Consider the following 25004-nt stretch of genomic DNA (forward strand, 5'->3'; position numbering starts at 1 on the left):
AACATGGGGAGAACTTACAAACTCCATGCAGATGGTGTCTTGGCTGGGATTTAAGCCTGAGATCCCAGCCAGAGTGCTACCCACAGGACAATCCCAGACCAAATGAAAACTCCATAATCCCCTCCGACCAATCATCTTACAGAGCCAATCTGATTTTTACTTTTAGCTGGTGTGTGTCTGACTTTTCTACTAGCAGAACTATATTTACTTTAAACTGTTTATTTTGTATATATTATTTAATATATTATATTAAAAAAGTATATATTTTTCTATAATAAGGAATTTATTTAGGAGGCTTTTAATGTCATATAATACTTTAATGTATTGCTCCTAGACAGGTCCTCTTTCAGACACATGTGTACAGCCATGCTGTGATTGGTGAGCAGTGACTGATGACAGGTTGCACTTCCTCTTTCTTCCCTCCATATACTGTCTGCACGGAGATCTGATTAGTTTCAAAACATGTTCATTCATAATTACTGCTGTGTGCCCTTTAAGTGAACATGTCAAGGGGCTCGGCTATTTCCGTAACTCTTCGGCTCCCCCTCGGGAGGAGAACTCTGAAGCAATCGCCCCTCTCGGCTCTCGCTAACAGAATCGCAGGCTGACCACGCCCACGGGACGTTTCCGCGTCCAATCGGGAGGCAGGAGCTAAGGCAGAGTGTGAGTGTAAATGCAAGGAAAGGCAGGGTGGGCGGGGAGTGTGCGGGGATCCGGCGCATGCGCAGTGACGCCCTCCCCCGCTCCGTGCTGTGTGTGTGATGTCTGGGCTGAAGAGTGGATTTTAAAGATGGCCGGAGCGGCTCCTGTCTACTGTGTCTGCCGGCAGCCGTACGATGTGAGCCGGTTCATGATCGAGTGCGACATCTGCAAGGACTGGTTCCACAGCAGGTGAGAGAGGGTTGGAAAGGTTGACGGGCCCTGGAGGGGTAAAGGGGACATCTGAGCTCCTTGGAGACGGCTGGGACAGGGAGGATCATAACAATAAGGTGGTCTGGGGGCAATGGAGTGAAGTCAGGGCCCCAGACACTCTTCAAGGGACTGTCCTCCCTGACTTGCTGCACTCCTGGGGTTATTGTTCTCTCAATCTGGCTGCTTGTTGTTTCTTTGTAACTCATTGGGGGGCTCCTGAATGTTGGGGGGCACAGATGTCACCCCAGAGTAGTTCTGTAATGGCTGACAATTGGCGTTCAGATGACATGAGGAAGGGATTGACATTTACACCGTGTTCATTACTTGTTGGGATGAGGGGCCCCTGGGAAGTGTTGGAGTGCCACTCATGTTCTTTAAAAGTGACATGATGGGTTACAGCTTGCCCCCTTCAGATCTATTGCCATGCTGGTGGTGTACCTGATCCCCAAAACCTCTAGATGACCCCAGAAGTGCTGTCCCTTTTCTTATTCATTACCATTATAGGGGTTCTCAATGTGATGACTTGCATGATACCAATCCACCCCAAAAGAGTAGTCATGTGGAGGTCACAGCTTGCCCCCCTTCAATTCCAACTACTGGTGTTGTACCTGACCCCCCAGAAGTGCTCCCCCTATCCTCAGTCATTCAAGGGTGCCCACATGTGTTTACATGATGCCCATTCACCCTAAAAGTCTGGCCATGTGGAGCTGCCCCCCAAAAAGTTGACAAGAGCACAACAGCTCAGTCATATCCCCCAGAAATGTTGACCCAATAAGCCAAAACCAAAAAGTGTTCTTGTGTAAGGTCAAGCCCCCCAAAAGTTGACCAAACTCCCCACAAACTATTGCCCTGTCTTTGAGTGGTAACTTTCTTACACCACAAAGTGTGGCTATGCCCACTGACCCCCAGCTAGGGGGCACACCAAACTATTTACTGGGGGTCAAAGTGTGGCCATGCAATGGTCTCCGAGACACCTCCCCAGCTTGATGCACCCCAAACTTTTGAGGTCACATCTCCCAAACATTTTACAAGCCAACTTGTCAAAAAAGCGAGAAAAAGGGCAATAGCATCCCCTCAAAATAATTGAACCCCCAAAACAACTTCACATACCCAGTGAATTAGACCAGCTTTGATTGCCCCCCAAAAAGTAGTCCCAATTATCTCCTAAGTTTCTGAGCCCCCCCCCCAGGTAGTCATCGCAGACTAACAATTTAGCAGGGGGTTAATGTGCCCCCAAATTGGGCCATGCTGATAAGACCGAACTCCAAAACTTTTAACAAAAAAAGGGAAAACATGCTGTAATGGGCTTGGTCGGTGCTGTGTGCAGTGTGAGTTCTGCTCAGCGTGTGCTGGATGACCTTTGCTGGATCTGTCACGGCTCGGCCTCTTCATTGGTGACATTTGTCGGCCGATCTTGTCGCTGCCCCCACGACAATGGATCATAAAGAGCATTCCATGCGATCACATGTCTTTTGTTTGCACTGACACCGGCCTGTTCTGTAACTCTCCACAATACTGACCCAATAAATCTGTTTTATTTCTATTGCCATGAAATGGCTTGGAGTGCAGCACTTGTGGCTGCTAGAAGCCCCGTGTGTGTGTGTGTGTGTGTGGTGCGGGGACGGCGTGTTGTGGACATTTAAACAAAGGAAGTAGTTGGCGATCAGCTCGCTGCCCTTGTGCAGGCTCTCCTAGTATCCCCATGCTGTTTGCTCTCTGCATGCTTAGCTTCCTGGCTGCATTCGCCGGGGTTTGTTTGCTTTTTTTGTGTGTTGTGTCGGTTGTTTTGCTCTCCTGGTTGGCAGCTTTGTTTTCAGGCATCAGGCCGGGTTATTTGCTCAGACGCCGGGGGAGGAGGAGGTTGTGATTGTAAGGGGAGCTGATGATTGACAGCATGGCTTTCAGGACATTTAAATCCTCCCATTCAACAGCACGCTGCTCGCTCTCTGCTGCCCCCCGCGGTCCCACGCCGCAACGTCAGTCAGACATGACAACTCTTATTCAGTGTTTTGAATTTAAAAAGCACTTTTGTTTTCATTGTTTTGCATAGGTTGTTTAGCTGTATATGCTAATATAAAAATACACGTTTAAAACGTTTATCTGACTTGTTTTGATGTCAAATCTTTATTTGTACATCTGTGTTTTAAGTTTTGGGGGTTTTCTGTGCTATATCTTCAGTCAAAGGTTTAGAACTGGTAAATATATTTGCATGTTTGCTGTGCAATGTGGGGAGATTTCTCTTCACTTCCTGTTCCTTCGACACAAGTAGAAAAGGATATCTTTTTAAATTGAGAGAAAGATTTCCCTTAGTTTTGTGCAGTACAGGTGGCCCTCTCATCTTTTTACTTCCAGTGACAGATTTTGATTTCTCATAATTTTTTTCCTGATGGCGATCAAGACAAATAGAGTTTCCCCCATGGAGACACAGAACACTCCTGACACTTTGTGGAGTTTAAAGGTGTGAGAAAAATGGAAGCTACTGCCGCTGATCTTGCTGCCTGAAAATTCTGGTTGCGTGGCTGTCGGGTTCATCTCATGGCCTTAGCACTTTCCAAGTTTCTGATCAGGAGGACTTGGAAAGAGTTTTGTTTGGAGTCAGGAAACTATCTGTAATCTTTAGAGGAAGAACAATATTGGCAGGTTACAATTATCTCTTGGTATAGGTGAAAGTGGTACTGTAGTGTGACTCTTCTGACGTTTTTGTACCCACAAGGCATCAGTAGGTGTCCTCTCTTGAAGGACTGTTTAGTTCCTGGGTCACAGGGTTGAGAATAGTATAATAAGCCATGTGTCAACACGATTCGGAGCAAACAGTTGCTTTTAGCTGGTTTTGCCAGTCCAGCAGGTTTTCCCATGCTCCGTTCCTTTGAAGTAGCCTTGCAGATCGAGGGAGCTCTGTTGCAGGCCCACAATAAATGGCTAAATTTCAACAAGCGATCTTGATTGTAGGAGTTGGGCTTTAATCCACCATTGGGGGGAACATCAGATTGTAGGCAGTGTGGGGATATTGTGGTTTAAAACAAGCATGCTAAATGTTTATTTGATGCTGTGCCAACTCTTGTGAATCGCCTCTCTCTCCTTAGCCAGCGTTGCATTGCCATGCATTCAAATAGCCGTTTTAGTCTGCTAATCAGCACCCCTCATGCGCAGCGTTTGCTGTGTGTGTGTGTACGCATTGATTGTCTATGTAAAAGACACTTGGAATCAATTGCTGTGTAAATATTTAGCATTCTTGCAAAATTGCTTCTGGTAAAAATTGGACTTCTACATAATGTTCCACCTGCTGGGATTCAGACTTTTTTTCTGATTTCATAATTTGCCATCTGCTGTTTTAAAGTCCTGTTATTACTGATCATTTGTTCTGAAAACTGAAAGCATTTACCTAATTACTGTTGATTAGTGAGGTGCAAAATGGCTTTAAACCTAATGAGTGCAAAGGCTCATTTGCCCCAAAGTGCTTGCGGCAACACACGTCGCTGTGAGCCTGGACTGAGGGTGTTTTGTTGAGCAACACAACCAGTTAAAGATGGGGATGGTTGGAGCCTTAAATCTACTTGTAAAAGGCCAACTACAAAGTTCTCTTTAGGATTACTTTGCATATGGAAGGTTGGAAACCTTTGTCACTTTTGTTTTTTCTGTGTTTACTGGGAAGTCTTGACGTGCAGGTGTTGTGGTAACATTCATAAATGTATTGCTATTTGGTTAAGGACTACAACACACACGAGGAGTAAATATGCTTGTCATACAGTGCACCACCCTGCATTGATCTGGATGTTCTGGTTGCGGAGTCACTAGAGAACACATTAGTGATACAAAATTTGGCCAAGCACGGCACATACCATCTGACACACCAGGAAGTGTCAAATATCAGCAGTGCCCAGACCTCTTCAGGAGATTGACTTCAGACAAATAAGGAGATTCCCGATAAATGGACAAGCGATACATCATTGAGAATTCTGTTTTCTAACACATTAGCATTGGATTTAATGTTTCTATGGAATCTAATTTTCAATCTATTTGACCAGTGTATGGCAAACAAAAGTTTTTCACTACTTTGCCAGTGATTTTTTTTGTGTTGAAAAGGTCACATTAAGAGCCTGCAAAAGGTAGCAAGGACACCTTGATGCTTGCATGGGTGCGAACCATTGGTTTGGGTCTACTGGCTCAAGGCACATCCATTTACATGAGATCCTTTCTGTTAGCTGAGCTCTACGAGAACCCTAAACCTTAATGACCCTGACAAGGAAAGAAAAAAAGTCTTGTTGTGTATCCATATTTCAGGAAAGGATAGTTTCAAAAGCTCCTGACACTTTAATTCAGTGGCCGGCAAACTTTCATGGCCAATAGGCCATTTCAGGGGTGGGTGGAGCACACTAGGCCGGACTCTGAGTCCGGCCCTAATGGCTATGCCCACCACCAGGGAATGCCCCTGAATTGAAATCCCTCTTCTCCGCATGCTTAGCTCGAATACTGAATGACATGGAACTTCGACTGCAAATCTAGTACACAGGAGTATAGCAGGCCTTGAAGTCTGGTCCTTCAAAAATCCACTAACTTTTTATATGAGATAACTGAGCTTGACATAGACTACTACAGTACTATGTTACTAAAATACAGCAGCTCCAGTCAGCCTGGAGTGATTAATAAAATAGCTGGTGATTGTATGATATGAAATTAATATTATCTTTGTGTAACAGTCGTCTTCATGTATGTGCTTTAAGCTCCTTGTTTGACCTTTTTGTCTTACTGCTCCATCCCCAATAATAAAAGTCTTCCTTTTAGAGCTCTGGTAACCTTTAGAAGATGGATGAGACCCATTGAATTGTGTAGCTTTGACATTTAGGCAAATATCTAGATGAGGATAATTCCTTCTGAATGGCCCTGTAAGATCTTTGTGTGTTGGACAAGCCCAAGGATCAAGCTAGCCAAAAGACTTGTTGAGGATAAAGCTTCACAAACTTTTCACCAAAATACTAATTCCACACTTTTTGCTGCTTATGTTCCTGTTTTTTTCAGGCTTTCTTTATTAAGGAGTAAAGAAATAGTATGGACACATCTCAACAAGGACATAAACCGCAAATAAAAGGTTATATTACTTCCACTAATAATAAAAAAAAAATAGGGCATCAACTTATTGGTCCAACCTCCAGCTCTTGCACAGGCTATGTACAGCACAATATTAATTTGACTACAACTTGTACAAGGTAATAATGGTTTGCCAAGGCATTTGCTGCATACAAAGTGGATTTATATCATTAGTAGCTATTGAGGAATACATATTAATAAAATTTACATTCTTGAATTTCCGTTTTAAAGTACCAGCTAGACTGGACCTGTTTGCTTTCAGATGCTTTAAGGCTAATGCCAGCCAAAACTGGAGATAGAGCAGAAAAGTATGAGGTTTTCTGCTATTTTTATAAGCTTGTCGCCTATAACAGAGTTTCCCTGTGTACTGGTGTCACAGGGACATGAATCCTGCACAGTGGGATCACAGACTTGTAGAAATGTTTAACTCTCCTTTACTGTATCAAAAGTGTAAAACATGGGGAGGGTGTGTTTTAAAGCATACCTCTAGCTCCTTACTTTTGCTTTATACCAATATAGAAAAGTAAAATAATCGAGGATGTTCTGAGGACCGCATGGACCTTTAAACCATGGACTTTTTTCACCCTTCCACATTGCTTTTGCTGCCCCCACAGTTTCCTTTGGAGGTGCATGGGACTATGTAAGCTCCTCTGGGCAGGATCCTCTCCTCCTGTCATCTGTATATGTAATTTGCAACCCCTATTTACTGTACAGCGCTGAGTAATATGTTGGCACTATATAAATCCTGTTTATTAATAATATTTTAAAGCTTAAAACTTATCCTATCCTTGGTACACTACAGGATATGAGAGGAGATCTCTGTAAAGTAAGGAGAAGGTCTCTTAGTTATTAGAAATGAAAGGTTTCCCCTTGCTTCCCATCACTTTTTGTCTTGGTGACAATGATGAATCTTCCCCACTAGACCAGACAGCAATATAAACCTGACAGATATACAGTTTTAAGTGGAACACTTCCTAATTCCCATGTTTATGACTGCTTGAGACAAAGAGATGCCATAAACAGTGAGTTTTTTTTGTTCCTTCTTTTGGATTATGCTTGTCTTGTGTTCAGCTAGCCATACTCTATGATGCTTTACATTAATTACACCAAAATTAAAAGAACAAAAGTGCTTCGCTGTTCTAATTTTAATAGAATTTTCGTTAGTTTTGTTTTTTTTATTTTTTTTTTCTATTGGTTAACTATCATTGTGATCAAAACCATTATCATGATCAATCAGAATCTAATTGTGGAAATTGGAACAGGAAATTTTGTCCGCTTACTTCAAATCCAACATCCATTGGGTTTGCTGCTTTTTTTTTTTTTTTTTTTTGGATTTGACCTGGTGCAATTGATTGAAAAACAGTTCCATTGTTGAATAAGAAGCTTGCACATTGAAAATTTGTAGTGGTAGAGGATTGCTCTGCGTTGTCAATTGTTATGTGGATTGTAAATAGCATTGAGAGAAATTCTTGGGAGTATATTTATAAAGCAGTGAATCTGACATTCACTGGTGGAGAATCTTCCAGGTCCCTGTGTTTTAATGGCATTATTTGATATTCCACCAGGGAATTAATTACTGCTGTTGAAACACATGCAATGTTATACTCAGAATTTTTTTTCAAGCCGGGTGGGAAGAAATTGTAGGCGGGTGACATCCCCTGTATTGTGACACAACTCTTCAGTAACCACCCAAAAACGGTGAAAAGTTCTGGGTTGTGCGCCTGGCTAAAAGAGGCTGGGGAGAACGCTGTACATGGACCTGGGACATTCTCCACCAGTGATTGTCAAGAGTCACTGCTTTATAAATAGACCCCATAGTGTATGTCTAGCATTCGGTGGCCAGTTTAGATGCCTTTGTGCCCATCAGAGGTTGTCTTTGCCATTTTCTTCCCCTAATATAAATGTGCTGCAAACATGGCGCTGTTAAAAATGGTGAACAAAGTGGGAAGAGCCAAAATTTCTAGCTTATCCTCTTCAGTTTTATCTTTCAATATTTTTTATTGAATTTTACAGGTACATGTACAAAAAGGTCAACATAAAATACAAGATATAAACAGAATTATCTAAGCGAGGGACGGCAAAGCATGAGTGTACGTATATTAACATTGATTATCGAATCAGATAACGTCTGGGCCACAGAGTTGCTATAGCCCTGGTATATCTAATAAGGAAAACTTCTTGAGATCAAAGAATTAGGGAACAAGATTATTGGTAAAGGTAAAACCATACACAGCAAAATTTTAGACAGTAGCGTAAACCAAGCCTGCGTCCCCGTTATGAAACAAGACAAGTATGAAACAAGACAAGCCTCTTCAGTTTTAATGCTTTTGTCCGTACCCATTGCCTGATCCTTAATTCTAATCCAGCCATTTTCCACCTGATTATATGGCATGAACTGCCTGCTTGCCTTCAGCTCTGGGAAGCAATTAGACTTCTCTCCATGTTGTGGTCCCTTGTGGTCAACTATTACCTGTCAGTGATGTATACTTTTCAGATCGTCGGTAGAGTTTTGCCTCTGATTGGTAACCGTTTTCTGTCTCAAGCTGGCTACCAAGCCCTGGTCAAGGTATTTATTTATTTTTTTTCCTTTTGGCGAACTCCCAGGTGCACAAATGCTTCCCGAATGTCTGTTCTTCCAGGCATTGTGTGCGTGCTACCTCGCAGCTAGCTGATGGGATAATTAATTTTTCAGATTGAATACTGAGCCGTCCTTCAGACAAAAAGCTGGGAAGACGGATGGTGACAGGGGTTTGTTTGCTTGACGGATAGGCCCTAAATCCGCTATTAATAGCCTTAGACTAAAGGAGGACTGCTGTGCTGGGGGTAAAAACTTCACACCTCTGCTTGGTAGGAGCTCTTCCTGCAACCAAAGCACACTGACTTTTGTGTTATTGCTTGTAATAACACCACACTTATCTAAATTTGCTTTTGAGCCATGTGTCATCTAAATTTTTCTGAAGGGACACAAACAGGAAAAAAAGGGAAACATATACAAACACAAAACAGATGGGGTCTCAAAAAAAAAAGTGACTTTCCGCACACTTTAGCCGTTGTTCACACCTAAGTTACAGCGCATCAAAGCCCAATGTTTTTAGTGGGTTCACATATACCCTTTGCGTTTTGATGGGTCACCTAAAGCATACCTAAACTCAAAATTTTTACTTTACATAAAAGGGTAGACAACCTTTTTATCTAAACATTTTGTTTGTGTTTTTTTTTTTTTGCACTACAAATACGAGAGTCTTATCTAAGGCTACATTCACACGTCCGATGATTTTCATCCGATTTATCACTTCAGGGCTAGTTTTATACCAGAATCTGACATGTACAGCACTCCTCCGAGGTTGTTCGTCAATCCGTCAAGCGACTGTTATGCCAGTGAAGGGGAGAGAGCGCAGCAGGGTGCAGCTCATGATCACATTTATCATACATGTGGGTCTGCCATTGCCAACAGGTCATGTGATCTTGGCCCTGGTACACTTAGAACACCTTTGCACCTTTCTAGAATATGGACACAAAATTTTACCAAACGTCATGGTGTTAGTGGGGTGTCAAGTCGGTCCTGCACAGGGGCCTACTATTGACTATGGTTGCCACTGGGTAGGACAGTTTGATATGTGTACTTGTTTTCTTGGTCTTTTTGTAATTATCATGTGTTTATATCGCACCGACATACTACCCAGCACTGTGCCAGTCCTGTCACCAATATCTAAGACCAACTTAGGGGTAGCACCAAATAACTGGCCAGTATGTTTTTGGGATGTAGTAATACAAACTCCATGCAGGTAATGTCCTGACGGAGACTCTGTGCTGCAAGGCTTGAATGCTTTCCACAGAACCTCCATGCTGCCCTGTTCATATATGATTTCAAGTTTGTAAAATAATTGTACAAATTCTGTACAACACGGACTGGTTAACTTTCAGTAATAAAAAGCCACAAGTCCCAACACCCCTTACCACAGCGGGAGCAGATAAGGCCACCACCCCCCCATAGAACTTTCTTAAGTACCTTGCTTAATGTGTAATTTTCCTTGGCAGTAATGAACAGATCTTTCCTCGCTGGCTTGTTACAGCTCTTAACCCCTGCTCCGCGCTGCCAAACAGGTGGTGTGAACCGCTTGTAACCTAATCTTCTGTGCTGCGTGAATGTGGCCTATTAGAGCGCTACAAGAGCCCAGGGCGTGCAGGCCGCATGATTCAAAGGGCTGTTACATGGAAAATATACCTTGCTGGATATAAAATACCTTCCAGTACCTAAACATGGGCAAGTCCCAGGAGCACAGTAGTCACTATGCCAAAGAAAGAAAAAAACTGGGACTAGTGCCTGATTTCAATCTTTGCTATCTTGGAGGCACATGTTCTGTGTTTCCTTACAGCGTGTTTTCATCCAAAAATATAATACATTGGGATGGGATGTCTGCATTAGTGATTTTATTTTCCTGCCTTAGTGTGACAACATTGATTTATTGTACTGTATCAGGAGTTGTCACCCTAGGACAGAACTATAGAACACCCTTTCTCTTCTTATCTATAATATAGAGGATGGAGAGGTTCTGTAGCTTTAACTAGGAACAATGTAACTGATAATTTATGGTGCTTTCTGCACTTGCAGGATTACCAGATTATTCTTTGTGCGCATCAAACATTTTCTAACAAAACACTTTCAATGTTCTATTTAACAGAAGGGAATGTTCATTGCAGGCGTTTACACACTTACTGTCACTTTTCATATTAATGGACAGGTTCTCTTAAAATAAAAAAAGCCTCTTTTGTTCTCCATTGAAGTCATTTGACTACCCTCAGTGTTCAGGCCAATATATGTGACCCACACTGATCTGTCTGCTAATCTACCAGGCAGGGGAAGCCTCAGGATAGCTTTATTAGTTTTTGCTCTTTTTTAACTGTTTTTTTCTTTACACCATTTGTTCTCTTGTAGTGTGAATTTGGAGTCTCACTAAAGACTTTTTTCAGTTGTACCTCCAGGCCACCCACTATGGGCTCTCCATATAAAACAACTGGATTGCTAGCACCGAGGGGTGACTGGAAGGAACATTAAAGGACTTACTTAAAAAGCAGTTTATCTCAGCGCTACCATCCCCCCACCTTATGTTACTGAAAGGGGAGAAAAGCCGCACTCTCTTCCCGGTCACAATAAGCGGTGCAGGCGCTCAGTACTGTATTCTCCGCCGTATATTTATCTGATACTGTGCCAGATGGGGAGCTCATGAATTATTAGCACAGGTCAGTGCCTGCTGCCTTCTTCCAAAGCTGCCGTTATGTATCCCAATTGTGTAAGGGAAGGTCTGTAATTTAGTATGAGCAGGCATGCTGTGCACGGTGTAGTATTTAGTTCACCTTTCATTTTATAAGCTCGCCACTCCTTCACCACCCCTAACATCCTAACCCGGTTCTTTTCCTGGTTCAGAATCTTTGGCCATTTTGATTAGCCATGCCGGTGTGACGTAACTTTAGCACATGTGCATGAGCATTTATTCCTGGCCCCAGGTATGCCAGCATTGTACACTACGCTGCATGTGTACGCATTCTCTCAATTTCTTGCACTGTGAACCGCCTGTCTGCTTGCCATTTGCTTGACATTCAGATTTGGTTCCACTGCTAAATTTACAGAATACAAATATCATGTTTTTTTTGCTGAGGCTTTGGCATTTGATTGACAGGGATCAAAGCTACAAGAAGTGGTTTTATTTCTTGATTGGTCAGAATATGTGATAATGTGTGTAACCTAAAAACATAAGTTACATGGGGTGCCATTTTTGTGCTCGGCAGGTCCACCCCCTCAAAAAATCTAGCATGAGTTGCTGCTTCCATTTCTTCCCCCTATATTCAGAGCAGCACATGCCAATATGGTTTGGCCATAGCTGTCTTTTCCTACTTGACTAAGCGGAGATGTCTGATCCCAGAACTGGTAATGCCATATTTAGCTTTCTGTCATCTCCAAAGGCCACACTCAATAACATAGGCGTGAGTACACTATATTCCCGAAGTATTGTCCCTGAGGTTTCATGTGTCTATGTATAGTTGTATGTAGCTTGTTACAATGTGACATTTTCAAAGAGTTGCTAATACATTTAAGCTAGGGGATGAGTAACAGATTCCATTGGCAGACTGATGGGTAGAAGACCCATTCCTGCTTTTTAATTGCTATTTAGAGGAAACAACAGTTAGTTCCCCTGTCATCCTTGCACAGTTAAACAGGAAAGTTTGTGGGGCCTACATCCCTGACGGCACCGAGGGCCAATGCCAGCTGGATTTTGTTAGCTTCAGGTGGAATATACATTTTTTTAGTTGCTAAAACTGTGCCACGTCTCTACACAACCATATATTTCTTATTCCATCTGGAAAAAACCTTATATGGGATTTTTCACTAACCATCATAACATCTAATATTTTATGAAAACATAATTTGAGATTGCTTACATATAAAAAGGCGAAATTACTTTAATAAACCTTACACGTATACTAATTTCCATACTTTAGCAGCTTTGAGCATTAGAAATGATTGAACCCCTCTGTACAATGTATTCGGGAATGTGCCATGCATGGCTAGCTTTCTTTTGGCTCTTTGGTTTTATTATGTACTTTTCACTTTGTAGCATTTAAATGGCATTTTTAAGATTTTGATGTTTTATCTTTTGTTTGGTTTTGCCATACTGGATGGCTTTTAATGGTGTGCATATCCAGGGAAGCTTTGAAGAAGATAAGCATCAAAGCCTTTTTACTGTTCAAAAGATATCGCTGTCCTCTGTACCTCTGGAGGGACTTTGATAGATCTTTATCAGTACCCCACAGTCTTGGTCTGTGTCAGGCCATATTTACTGTATGTGCTAAAACTTAAGCTGCAAAGTAAGGCTATAGACACGTGCAATGGTTCTCATCCAATATCCGCTCAGGGCTGATATCAGACGAGAACCTTGTGTGTGTACAGTGCTCATCGTCCATCATCAGAACAACCAGCCTGGTGGATCCAAAGACGACGGATGGGGAACGATCCTAATGCAAGTGAAGAGGAGAGAGCGCAGTGTGGTGCCACTCGGTCGATCCCCACTCCATAGAGCAGAACGGTGCTGTATGTACAGAGCCCGTTTATGCATCATGCAGTCATTTGTTGTTGGAAAGGATCGTGAAAGATCCTTCCAACTACAATTATTGAATGTGTGTACTTAGCCCAAGAAAAGTAAAGTTTTCTATTCTGGTACATATTGGCACCCCAGGTTCGGCAGCTCCTTAGCCCATATGAGTAATTCTGGTAAGTAATTTGTTTTTTTTGTCAAAAAATTGTATTGCCTTTTAGTCACATCAATAAATCTGTCTGTAGCTCAATGTTCTAAAATGAGGTTTACTTTTGGAGGGCCATTGTCTTCAGGCTTTAACATGTCTTGGATGCCCCAGTGCTGAACTCTTCCTGGCATATTTATTCTTGCTCATCATGGAGTTTTGAGTGTCCCTGTTCACCTTTTTGTATGCTCTAGTACCACCCTTCCAGTTATCCATATATCCAGCAGGGATGATAGAATGTTCTTGTAATGTGTGCATACTGGGAACTCTGCACAAAGATTACCAATACTGCCCAGTAAAATAGGGGACATTCCATACCCTTCAGTTTCTCATTTTGCATCGACTGACTGTTTTTATTACAGAAAGGGAAAGGATGTGTTTGTTGATCTTTGTATTCTAGTAGGGTGTTCTCCAATTGCCAGATTAGAATATTTTAGGGAGGTAGCCATGTTTTGCATTTAAGCAATTCTTGAGTGCAGAGTTAAAATTTAAAGTCTTTTAATGTATAACTTCCTTTATATAATGACATTTAATTTCCTCTACTGAGCGCAGCCTCACACTTACAGTTAGTAATGATTTCTGGCTATGCCAATAATGCATAGCCATTGCAAAAAGAAGCCAGCCTCCCAGGCCCTATGTCTTGTTTGTAAGCAGATATATCCTCATTTCTATATTTATCATCGCTTTTAGAATGGTGTTAGTTTTCACAATGATCCATTCACACTGCACTTGATTTATGGATAATGCAGAGCATTGCATTATGGTTCTGCCTGATATTAGATGAAAACCCGTTTTCGCATCTCCTGTAGTAAAGCGTAACCTGTCTCGTGACCCCAACATCTTCTGTTTCCATGGTGAAGGCTGTTTACCTGTTACCTTGGTGGTGACTGTTATAGAGGCGGAATTGCTGAACCTGGTTGAAAGTACTATATAACTTTTTTTCTCAAGAAAATGACTTGCAATAGAATTCAGTTTCCCGTTACTTATATGTCTTTTCTTTCCCAGTGTAACTCATTCTTGTCTTATTTTATATTTACTTTTGTCACGGTTTACAAAATGCATCTGTTTGCAATTTATTAGTAAAAATACTATTGGTTTTGCTGTTGTAGTTTGTTGATGCCCCTCTGCCTGGTAGTGCACACTTGCCCTTTTTGTATGCAAGTGTTTAGAAGTCATTCTAGTTGACATTTTAACAAAGCTGAGGGTCTGTTCCAAGCCATGTGACTGAGTAGAGGCAATTGCAAATTATACTTTATATCTGGAAGCAGCAGACATTTTCTTTCAAAATCAAAAAAAGAAAAGGTACTGATGATCTAGAGAAAACCTGGAGATGTGCAGGTTTATTAAGCACTTTATTAGTTTAAGATTTAGGTCAGAAATGCAAAACCTTCCAACCACCCACAAGGCCAAAATGCCTTAACGCTCTTAAGGACACCTAATTGAAAAGAACAGGGTATGTCACTACCAACTTTATATATCAAGGATGAAGATCTGATGACTATTCTAATCTGCTCTGGTGCCCACTTGGTCAGCAATGGTCAGAACCATCCGGAGACCTATGATATGATTGTTCCACTTGGTGAAGACAGGAATGAGTGTCCTCTCCTGTATGAGTGTTATGACATCCATTGATTGAGAGATAGATGCTCTTAATTTGTAAATTCTTACTAGTCATTCCTATAGCTCTGGGTCAGCATAGTGCCAAATTAAATGCCACCCTGCCTTGTTTATGTATTAATATTTATATTTTGGTGATGTTTGCAGATTTCTTTCAGTTTCAGGCAGAAACCTAGAATTTACCAACTTCTGCACATTGCCTCTGTGCAGGAGCTTCCTGTAACACCAGTCCATGCTCTCTCTCCTTGTGCAGGTGACTGGTATTATTTCTTCTCCGCTGTGGTCTTCTGCAGGCATCCTGTATTGGCTAAGCCATGGTTACACCTCGGTGATTAATATTGCTACCTTTACGGAGTAGTAATTGTGCTTGTAAAGGAATTAGGTGTTCACACAATGGATTTATATCCTTTGTGGCTATTGAGTATTTTTGAATGAATGTCTTTGTGCCTGTAATTCAGCATTAGGCATGTGAGATATTGGCCAGGCTTTTGGATTGTAAGCTCCTCGAGCAATCAAGCCAGATGTGAGAAGCTGGGCATTTTCTGTTTAATATCCCAGTTTTTGTATGAATGAGTGGAATAAAATCTCCCATGCTGTTAGCAGCAAGCGCTGTAATTGTGCTCCAGTTCCCCGACAGTAGAACACAATGCCGATCTCATTGTCCTCCTCCCTCAGTCTGTAGTGCTTGAAAGGCTTCCGTGATACAGTGTACTGTCTGCATGGCTTTTTCTTTTCTTTAATGGGAATTGCCCTAATTACATTGTGAAGACTGCTTCCTGTAATTAAGATCAAAGACAAAATGGAGCTGTCCCAGCCATTCCGCGCCTATACAGGCAGGTGTTCAGCAAAGCATCAGCTTTCCCCTGGCTATGTCTCCTTTCCTGATGCTCTTGTGGGAGCAAAAATATCCTCCATGTTTATTGTCATGCAAGAAACTGTTCTGTTTTTGTACCTAGACTGAGTACCATACAATAAAAGCAAAACTTGGTCAAGCAGTTTTAAAGAAATTGTTTAATAAATGAAAAAAGACAACTTTTAGTGATATTCATCTTCAATCTGGAGCTGTCTGGAGCTGTTTCTTTCCATCACTAGTCCTCACTCTGACAGCCAGCATCACTTAACCCATTTTCTCTGAGCCTAGGTTGTCATAGACCCAACTCATGTCGTCACAGTTAAAGGTGCAGAACAGTGATTACCTCATGCACCACGCTGCTTTTTCTTGCCATGTTCCTTGTAAGCACATTGAACTCATTAGTCCCTTGTGCTGCACCTTCCTCTCAACACTCCAGCTTTCCTGTGCGAAAACTTGATACCATCTCAAATTTATCTTTCAAGCATAAAGCTTCCAGTCACCACCTTTATCCTCTTTTGTGAAAAAGTTTTATTAAAAAAATTCATACATTTTTTTTTTTCCTTGTCTGCAGATGCATGTAACTTGTATTGTTTTTTAGTCCCAATGAAGTTCAAGTAAGGTCAAATTGCAAGTTTTTCACATCTCACATTTCCTTTTGTTGTATATATCGTGGTCACTAATTTTTCCCATTTTTCCTCTTTCTTACAGCTGTGTAAAAGTTGAAGAGCACCAGGCAGCTGATATCGATTTCTATCACTGTCCGAACTGTGAAGTTCTTCATGGACCCTCACTGTGTAAGTAGATCCTTACTGTGTAAATAGATCCTCACTGTGTAAGTAGATTTTGTGTTTTTTTTCCTTGGGCATACGCTGTGCAATTTTTCTCCTGATGTTCTTGTCCAATAACTAGAACTGTATCCTTCAAGTAATTCTATGTACCTTTTTTTGACACTGGTACATTTGTATCAATGTGATTGTGTAGTTAGCAAAGTTTAAAATGACTGTTTCCAAAGCAATCGATTATTGCGCATTTGGCTTGGTAATATGTTGTCCATCTCACGGTTTTTCTATTTGATCCCATGTAAAATACTTGGCGGCAAGGTGGCGGTCTCAAATTCTTAATCTCTCTCGTTGGTCCAGTTAAGTTCCTCCACACCATACTCCTACAACCATGTGTTTATGGAATGGTCACAAAAGGGTCCTCAAAACAAGGTTACAAGTGTGTGAAACACCGCAACTCTGTCATTTCATGGGGTGTCCACACACTTTTGGTCATTGAAAAGTTACAAAAAGGTTGCGTAAATACAATCAAATTGTTACATGACAACTGTTTAGTGCTGTTGGCGACCTATAATTGTAATCTTTCCTTTCTGACCTCCAGTGCTTTCTGGTAGGCCCTGTGCTGCATTAATAAGTTGAATAAAGCGTGCTAATCTGCTTATTTGTTTGTTTTTTTGGGTGGTTGTGGCTGTTTGTAATTCTATCCTTATTCTTTCTCCATCTAAAGAAAAATAGCTTTGTCTGTGTCATGCATTTTGTACGCAGTCTGGGGTTAGGTATGCTCGTTGGTTTCTTGTGCGTATTTTTATTTTTTTTCCTGTGTTTATGGTAATTGCGTTGACCCGACCCGAGAGTTTATCTGGCGTTTGCCTTGTGGCAGATGAAGGCATGTAAGGACAATGTAGGGTTTACGATTACAAACCGCTCTGGTATTTCAATCCCCAGCGCACATGCTCAGTAGGGGTTCCAGTGCCGTGCTGTAAGCTGCCGTCCGTGGAAAATGGATTTCCAAACTGGGGCGAGCTGATAAAATATCCCCTGGGAAAGAGGAGGGGATACATGGGGAATAAGGGGGAGAATGGGATACATGCACAGAAGACTCTGTGTATGTAAATCGGCCTGTAAAAGCAGAGAGGCCTTCTGGGTAAATGCCATATTTACATAAGAGACGTGCAAGTGAATGCTTCGCTTTCTGGTGTTTTAAAGGAAAGGTGTTCTGAGAAATTTTTATGCAGTCATTACTGACTTTAATAAAATCTGCTTGCTGCCATACTAAACCAGATGCTTCGTTAATATCGGTGTCGCTGACATGAAGCATTTGCATGTTAGAGAATTTCACTTTGCCTGTTTGGGGCAAAGAGACAGGTCCTCTTGTGTAACAAGAATTACTCACTTTTTGCATCCCTGGGTATTGGCTGGGTCTTCCATGTATGGGGTAACATTTGACCACTTTACAGGAAGTTATGTAGATGTAGACACTGATTTTATGATTTGCTATTGTACTATATATTGTAAGCAATAGGCTTGCGTTGTGTTTTTTAAAATGCAAATATAATTAAAATCTCTTGATGAGCGGGTCTGAAGGAATGGGCATTACTAGGTGGGCTATATAGTTGACTTTTCAATGCAAAGGTGGTCTTAAAAGGAGAAATACATGGGTTTTATTTTAAAATTTTAGATATAAAATATTGTGACCCAGATAATAAATTAACCTTTTCAATAAATGATAAATTATGTATGTAGTTTGTAAACATGTGCAGGAATCATATCTGGTAATTGCCACCCATCCCTGCTCGTTACAGTGCTGTACAGTAATTGTTCTGTATTGCCCTCTGAGCAATGCCATTTACCCACAAGTCACTTCTCCTATTTGCTGCTTTCTTGCATTTTCCAGGGAACTGTCCCTAAACTCTCCTTTCTGGTGCTTCAGTGACGTATTTGCGTAACATAAGATCTTAATAGGCGCACTCAGCTAATGCGTGTATCCTTTGGAGAGTCAGACGGCCTCATTTCCATTTTTTTTCCCCTTCTTTGTAAGTAAAATTGATTGTGGGGGGAAGCACTCTGCTCTTGAACGAAGATCCGTGGTAATGGAGAGATAACTGCATCATTGATCCTGCACCATGTGGCTCCGCTAATGACAGTCCAGTGATGTGGCTGGATGCGAGTCCCGCGCCTCTCAGCGGTATTGCTTTTAGTAATTATATCCATGAGAGAACGGCGTTTGTCTTTTTTTTAAAATGTAATTTGTTATAGATATATCAATAGGACATCTCGGTGGCAAAGCTCTTTGTGCTTGCCTTGCAGCACCAGGTTTTTTGGAACAGTTTGGGATGCTATCTGTTTTACTTTTTAGATTGTAATTTTTTTTCAGATGCTAAAGTTTTACAAAACGCCTAAAATAGTGTGTATATAAATTAGTTAAGTGTTTGCTGGTAATTGAGCCCGAAGTTTTTAAAACTTATGAAAATACATTGAACAATGACATTTAAGAAACTCTGGCACTTTGCAAATTCAAGGCAAAACTTGGGGGTTGTTTGTTAAAAAAAAAAACCCTGAGCTTACACAGTGATAACTTCCTCCTTTCCCTCCTCCTCATGTGAAAATGTTTGAAGCTAGTATTGGCTATTCAATTTCAACCATTACCTCCTGGGAGGGGGCTACAAGTTCCTTTAGGCTTAGTCTACACGGACATTTTCCCCAGTGTTTAACCTGAGGCATTTAAAGCCCATGTTTGAAATCCCCATGCATTCCAATCGGCTAATCTACACCACCACGTTTCCTTGAGGCATGTTAATGAGCTGTATCTTAAACGTTGCTTGCAACGTTTAAAAAATTAAAACGCTGGGTAAATGTGGCTAAACGCTTCCATAGACTTCAATGGGACATTTCCCCACATTTTTAAGCACTTAAAATGTAAAAACGCTGGAAAACGTGGCATAGGGGTTTAATAAAGGTGTTTAAAAACGCATATAAATGCAATAGGAACGTTTACATGTGTTTTTAAAAATGTCTGTGTAGACCCAGCTTAACCTGGAAGGACCAAGTATGTACTAAAGACTTCAGTGGAGCTGCAAAGGATTATAACATTGGTTAGTATCAGCAGATCGGGTGGTTCTTATCAGTAAACCTGTTATACACATATGAGGGGGGTAGAAAAACCTTGGTGATACACTAATTTATCACATCTGCTCTTATTTGGCACATGTGCATGCCAGCAGATCCTTATTGGATTATAATACAAAGCTGTTTCTCCCTCTCCAAGGAGAATAACATTTTAGACCCAGGTACTTGTATATTGCTTTAAAGCAATCAAATACATAACAAGTATAACTTTATTATTTTTATGACTTTTTTTTAGTTTGTGTCTGCTGATTTTGAGGCCTGATCTGCTTATGTGGATACACAGGAAATCAAATTACTCCTGAGAAATGCTTCTTGCATACATTTTTTTTTCTTGTTGGGCTATATTTATCCTTCACATCCTGGCCAGGAAACCACATATGGATATCACAAAGGAAGTGAAAATTGGTTTCTTTCATAGGATATTGCAGTCCTTGTACAATATTTTTGTTGCACTGTCCTTCACATATGGTGGAAACAGCACTGGAGAATGTTTAGGAATTCTGACTTCAAGGACTCAGTAAAACCTGCAAGCTCTGTACTCGCCCAAATTTGTAGGTTTTTGGGGCACACAGGTTACTTTGTCCAAAGACATTAAGTCTATCAAATGCAGAAATAAACTTTATACATTATAAATGTTTTTTTTTGTCCCGTTGGGGTATTACCCTTCTCTGGATGTCCTGGAACAAAGTAAGGGAATATTATGAAGTTTTGAGTTGTCATTGGAACAGGAATTTGATGGCAAATCTTCTAGTATGCCCATTTGCTGGGTGATGTTTTAAATAGATTACAGTTCATTTTAATTAAAAAAAAAAAACGTTCGAATTTAAATCTAATAAAATACGAGGAATTCCAGACACTGATAACGAAGGAAAAAAACAAACTGATGGGGTGTAACCATTCTCTACTCTATTCACAAAAAAAATAAAGTAAAACGTTTTGGCTTAGTTCAAGAAATAGATGTGTAAAAAAAAAAAAAAAAAAAAAAACAGATAAAGGCCTTGTTATGAGGAATATTGTGATAGGTTATAAATACACAAAGTGTTACCCTTACTCATTTTTTTTTTTTTTAGACATCCATGCCCCTAACATGACAAATCTTATGTCTTGTTCCTTGTATTGTGCGTTATACCACAGAGGAGTAAAAGGTGTACTGATTGACTTTAGACGTGTCAGTTCATGGTATGAAACATGCTATGGTGGCTTGTCTATGCCTGTAGTTGGTAAGAAATCATTTGCCTCCAGCAGCAGACAGATGTGTCCTGCAGTTATTTCAGACATGACTGGGGAATTACAGACATAGCACCAGTTAACTTCTGAGCCATATTACTGGCAAGGTCTCATAGTTCTGAAAAATCCACCACTGGTGTTACAGCCTCTGATTGGGGAATTGACTTCATTCCATTTACCTTTTTGGATAAAAAAGTGAGCGTTTATTGTGGCATCACTGGAGTTGACCGTTGGAATTGCTGAGTCCGAGGACTGGCACTGCAGAGGGGACACTAAGCTTCTATAAAAGAAAAAATCTCCATGTCCAAAGTGATGATCCAGGTACAGGTGTGTCAGCTGTTGCATTTTTTTGCTTGGCTTTTGCTTCCCTTTGCAACATTTTCCTGCCACACTTCCAAGTTCTATCCCCACCCTGGTATGTTCAGTGTACCAGTTTTAAAATAAAGGAGTGAATAAACACAGAAGAATGGTAGCCCATCTTAATGGCTGTGGCAGTTGTGCACCTGGAGGTTTGCAGATCTCACCTACGTTCCACCTTCGCATCTTTGTGACAATCACAGCCTCGAACATTGAACATCCTGTTACAAAACTGTGGACATTTTAATATGAGGTTGGCTACTTCCTTAGCAGCTAAGACGTCCTCCACTCATCTGGAAAAGATTTCCACAATGTTTGCAATAAAACCCCTCCCTTTCAGCAATGGAGGAAATTTGAATATTAGTAAAAAAGCTGCAGTAAACAGTATTTATATAGCGCCAACATATTATGCAGCGCTGTACATTAAATAGGGGTTGCAAGTGAGACAGATATAGACAGTGACATCGAAGAAGCAGAGGTCCTTGCCCAGAAGAGCTTACAATCGAAGAGGTGGGGGAAGCAGTGTACAATTGGACACAAACTTGGTACTTTTTCAATCACATTGAGCTTTAATACATTTTTTTTTGTTTTGATTTCTTAGGACTGTAAATTTATGTATGTCTGGCAACCAGGTAATGTATTAAATTGTAGCTTGGGACAGAATGAACAGCTGGGCTAGGCCTGACTTATAGGAACAGCTGTGCCCTTTATATCATCTTCTATGAAAGTAGAAGAAAAGTAGAGTTCTATGAAAACATACTTGTGGTGAATGTGATCTTAAAACAATCTCCTGACTCCAGCTGGAAAGGGGGAGTGGAGAAAAAAAACCATTTATAAAACTTCCCATGCCATTACTACAAAGTCATGATAACGGTGCTCATTCCGCCTTGCAGTTCACCTTGTACATTGTCCCCGCAGACTCTAGCCTTGAAATGAGTGGTTTGTTATGAACTAGGCCATGTTCTGCACAATAATTCTCTGGAGAGCTCCAGGTTGCGTGCTATAGAGTGTGCAATTCAATGCTTGTTTTTTTTTTTTTTTTTTTGACCTTGGCTTTTTGTATATTATACTTAATAGGTGCTATGTATAGCAGAATACATAATAAATCGTATGGGGGGGAAATAAAGGTCAAGGCCAGGGCCTGAATGGGTATTCAACCTGATTATAAAACCTATAAGGTAACCCTGAGTATCCAATTATTGTTATAATATGTTGGTACACTGTTACATTAGGTCTGGATGTGTTTTTTTAAAGTGGAACCCAAACTAAAAAACCCAGAACCCCCAAAAAAAAACAAAAAAAAAAAAAAACTTTGCAATGAGTTTGAACTGGAGTCCTGCAGCAGGCTTACTTCATTGCTGAGGATTTACATCTTTCAGTTGTACCCAAGAAACCCATATCCACTTCACACATTGTCTGTTTCTCCATATTTTTTTTTCCTCCAAGGTTCCTTGATAAATGTGACATTGAAAACACTGATAAAATGTAAATGAAAACACTAATAAAACGTATAGGTCTATTTTAACTTTTGACTTCTCCTTTGCATACTATAGGGGTATGGGTTGGGGATGAATCAACATAACAGAATTCAAGGTCAAGTTAGTTGTATTGGGTTGCTTTTAAATGAAGTCTGTACTGTTTTGGTACTTCTTGACCTGCATCTCATTGTCCTGGTGAGTCCAAATGGAGAGTTGCAGAAATGTGACCTGTATGGAACACATTATTATTATACAGTATTTATATAGTTCTGGCATATTACGCATGGCTGTACAAAGCCCATAGTCATGTCACTAGCTGGCTCACAGTATAATGTCGCTACCATAGTCATATGTAAATAATACAGTCTAAGGAGAATTTTAGAGGGAAGCCAATTAACCTAACTGCTAATAATGTTTTTGGAATGTGGGAGAAAACCAGAGTGCCCTGGAAGAAACCCACACAAACACGGGGAGATCCTGCAAACTCCATGCAGATCGTGTTCTGGTTAAAGTTTCAACCCAGCGACCCAGCGCTCCAAAAGCCAGATTGCTAACCACTGAGCAACCATGCTGCTCGCACCATGCTGCACATGTGCATTGATTAAGTTTCTGCACTTTCTGGTGCAAGAAGCCCTGTCTAAACAGCTTAAATGGACCTTTTCCTGAAGTTTCCCTAAGAATCACATAACCCCTCTTTTTTTTATTTATTTATTTTTTTTTCCTTTCATAAAAATAATTAACACCACACCAAGCAGCTGTTTGATGTTTTCAGCAGGCCTCGCTGAGGTGTGATTAAGTTCAAAAATCCCCTTAGTAGTTTTCTGTTCCTAGCTTGCAAAGAAAGGCAGCTAGACTCGGGCACTTGACCTCTGGTGTACCTTGACCCGAGTTTGCCTTATCGAGTAGAGCTGCTTTTACTCTAGTTCTGAAAACTCTGGTGCTGAGTGACACAGGATTAAATTACTCCTCTTTAACTCCTAGGCGCCAGCATGTTTAAACCTTTGCAGTGGGCTCTGTGCCAAAAAAGCAGGCTACTGGAAAAAAAGGGACAAAGATTTTTTTCACCCCTGGTAAATTATAAAAATTACATGGTAAGTAAGCCCCCTCCCCACCACCACAGTAGTCTGTTTAGGGATAATGTGCTACTTCATGTATCTGCTACTTCTTTGGCTCTTGAAATGTTGTGACGGCTTTCCGCAAAACTAATTCTTTAAATCTGTACAGTTTTATTGGAAACAGTCCTGGGTTAGAAAAGCTAAGGCGATGGTTCACGTATTGATTTCCTTATTTAGTAATAGGATTTTTTGTTTTATGTATTGGCATTCTATTGCTGTTTGGAGTAGGACAGTTCTGCTGTGAATGATCAGGTGAAGGGAAACTGCACCCAAACGGCTAAATGGATCAGAGGAGAGACGCTCCTTCTCCTCCCTGTCTTCTAGTACAGGTAGCATAAGGATAAGGGGCTTTGAGGCATAAATATATTTTAAGCATGCCACAATGTGCACAATGCTGTCATTTTCTGTTATTGTTAAAAACACATTCTTGAACTTCAGGAAAAATTGTTTGCCTAGGCAGTCTGCTGCAGGCAGGAACAACAACCATTTCTTTGGTCTTCTCTTTGGGAGCACAGCCAAGAACTGCACAGGCGACACGGTTTACATGATTCTGTATAAATAATATATATTTATATATATGTATGTGTTTGTTGTGAATGGTTTATGTATGATTTTTTTTACTTTTTTTTTTTTTTTTTTGTAAAATTTGAATGTTTATATACTTCCCATCAGATTTGAGCATGTGTTTGACAGACTATTGGAGAGTGTGAAAAAAGAAACCTCTTTAAATGTTGTTGCTTGCTAATAGGAAATGTGTCCTGATGGCAATAGAAACATGTGTATCCTTCTGGATCAACCATCAATAATGTGTTCTTTATTCTTTCTTCTAGGTACTTAGTGTGTTCTTAATTCTGCAGTGCCCCCTACTGGAATATCTGGTTGAATTACCCTCAAGTTACCCCCAACAATGACCAGTACCTACCGGGAGTGTCTTTTACTCAACTGTGGGACTGTGCTGATGACTCCAGTCTGGTTTATCTTCACTATGAAGTGGACCACTATGCATATGACCAGGAATGCTTATATAGCAAAACATTTAGAAATGTCTACAAGGAAATTTTAACATACAATCGTTGCATTCCTATTGGCATTTAAAAGTGAACTCCAGGCGCGCAACTGAATTCAACCAAGTTCTTTCTGATCCTTAGGATTTTATATG

The 25004-nt window shown here is 40.7% G+C and overlaps 1 protein-coding gene across 2 annotated transcripts in view; it reads left to right on the plus strand.

Annotated features, from left to right (window-relative positions):
* Positions 1-732: 732 nt before the first annotated feature.
* KDM7A (lysine demethylase 7A) overlaps positions 733-25004 on the plus strand; it is a 60253-nt gene continuing 35981 nt past the window's right edge. For both annotated transcript variants that reach the window (XM_072400221.1, XM_072400222.1), the window contains exons 1-2: positions 733-891; positions 16472-16557. In XM_072400221.1, the coding sequence (XP_072256322.1) occupies positions 791-891; positions 16472-16557 (187 nt within the window). In that variant the 5' untranslated portion in view covers positions 733-790. The remainder of the gene's footprint in view (positions 892-16471; positions 16558-25004) is intronic.

The sequence above is a fragment of the Pyxicephalus adspersus genome, chromosome 2, assembly GCF_032062135.1.
Source record: "Pyxicephalus adspersus chromosome 2, UCB_Pads_2.0, whole genome shotgun sequence".
NCBI classification, from domain to species: domain Eukaryota; kingdom Metazoa; phylum Chordata; class Amphibia; order Anura; family Pyxicephalidae; genus Pyxicephalus; species Pyxicephalus adspersus.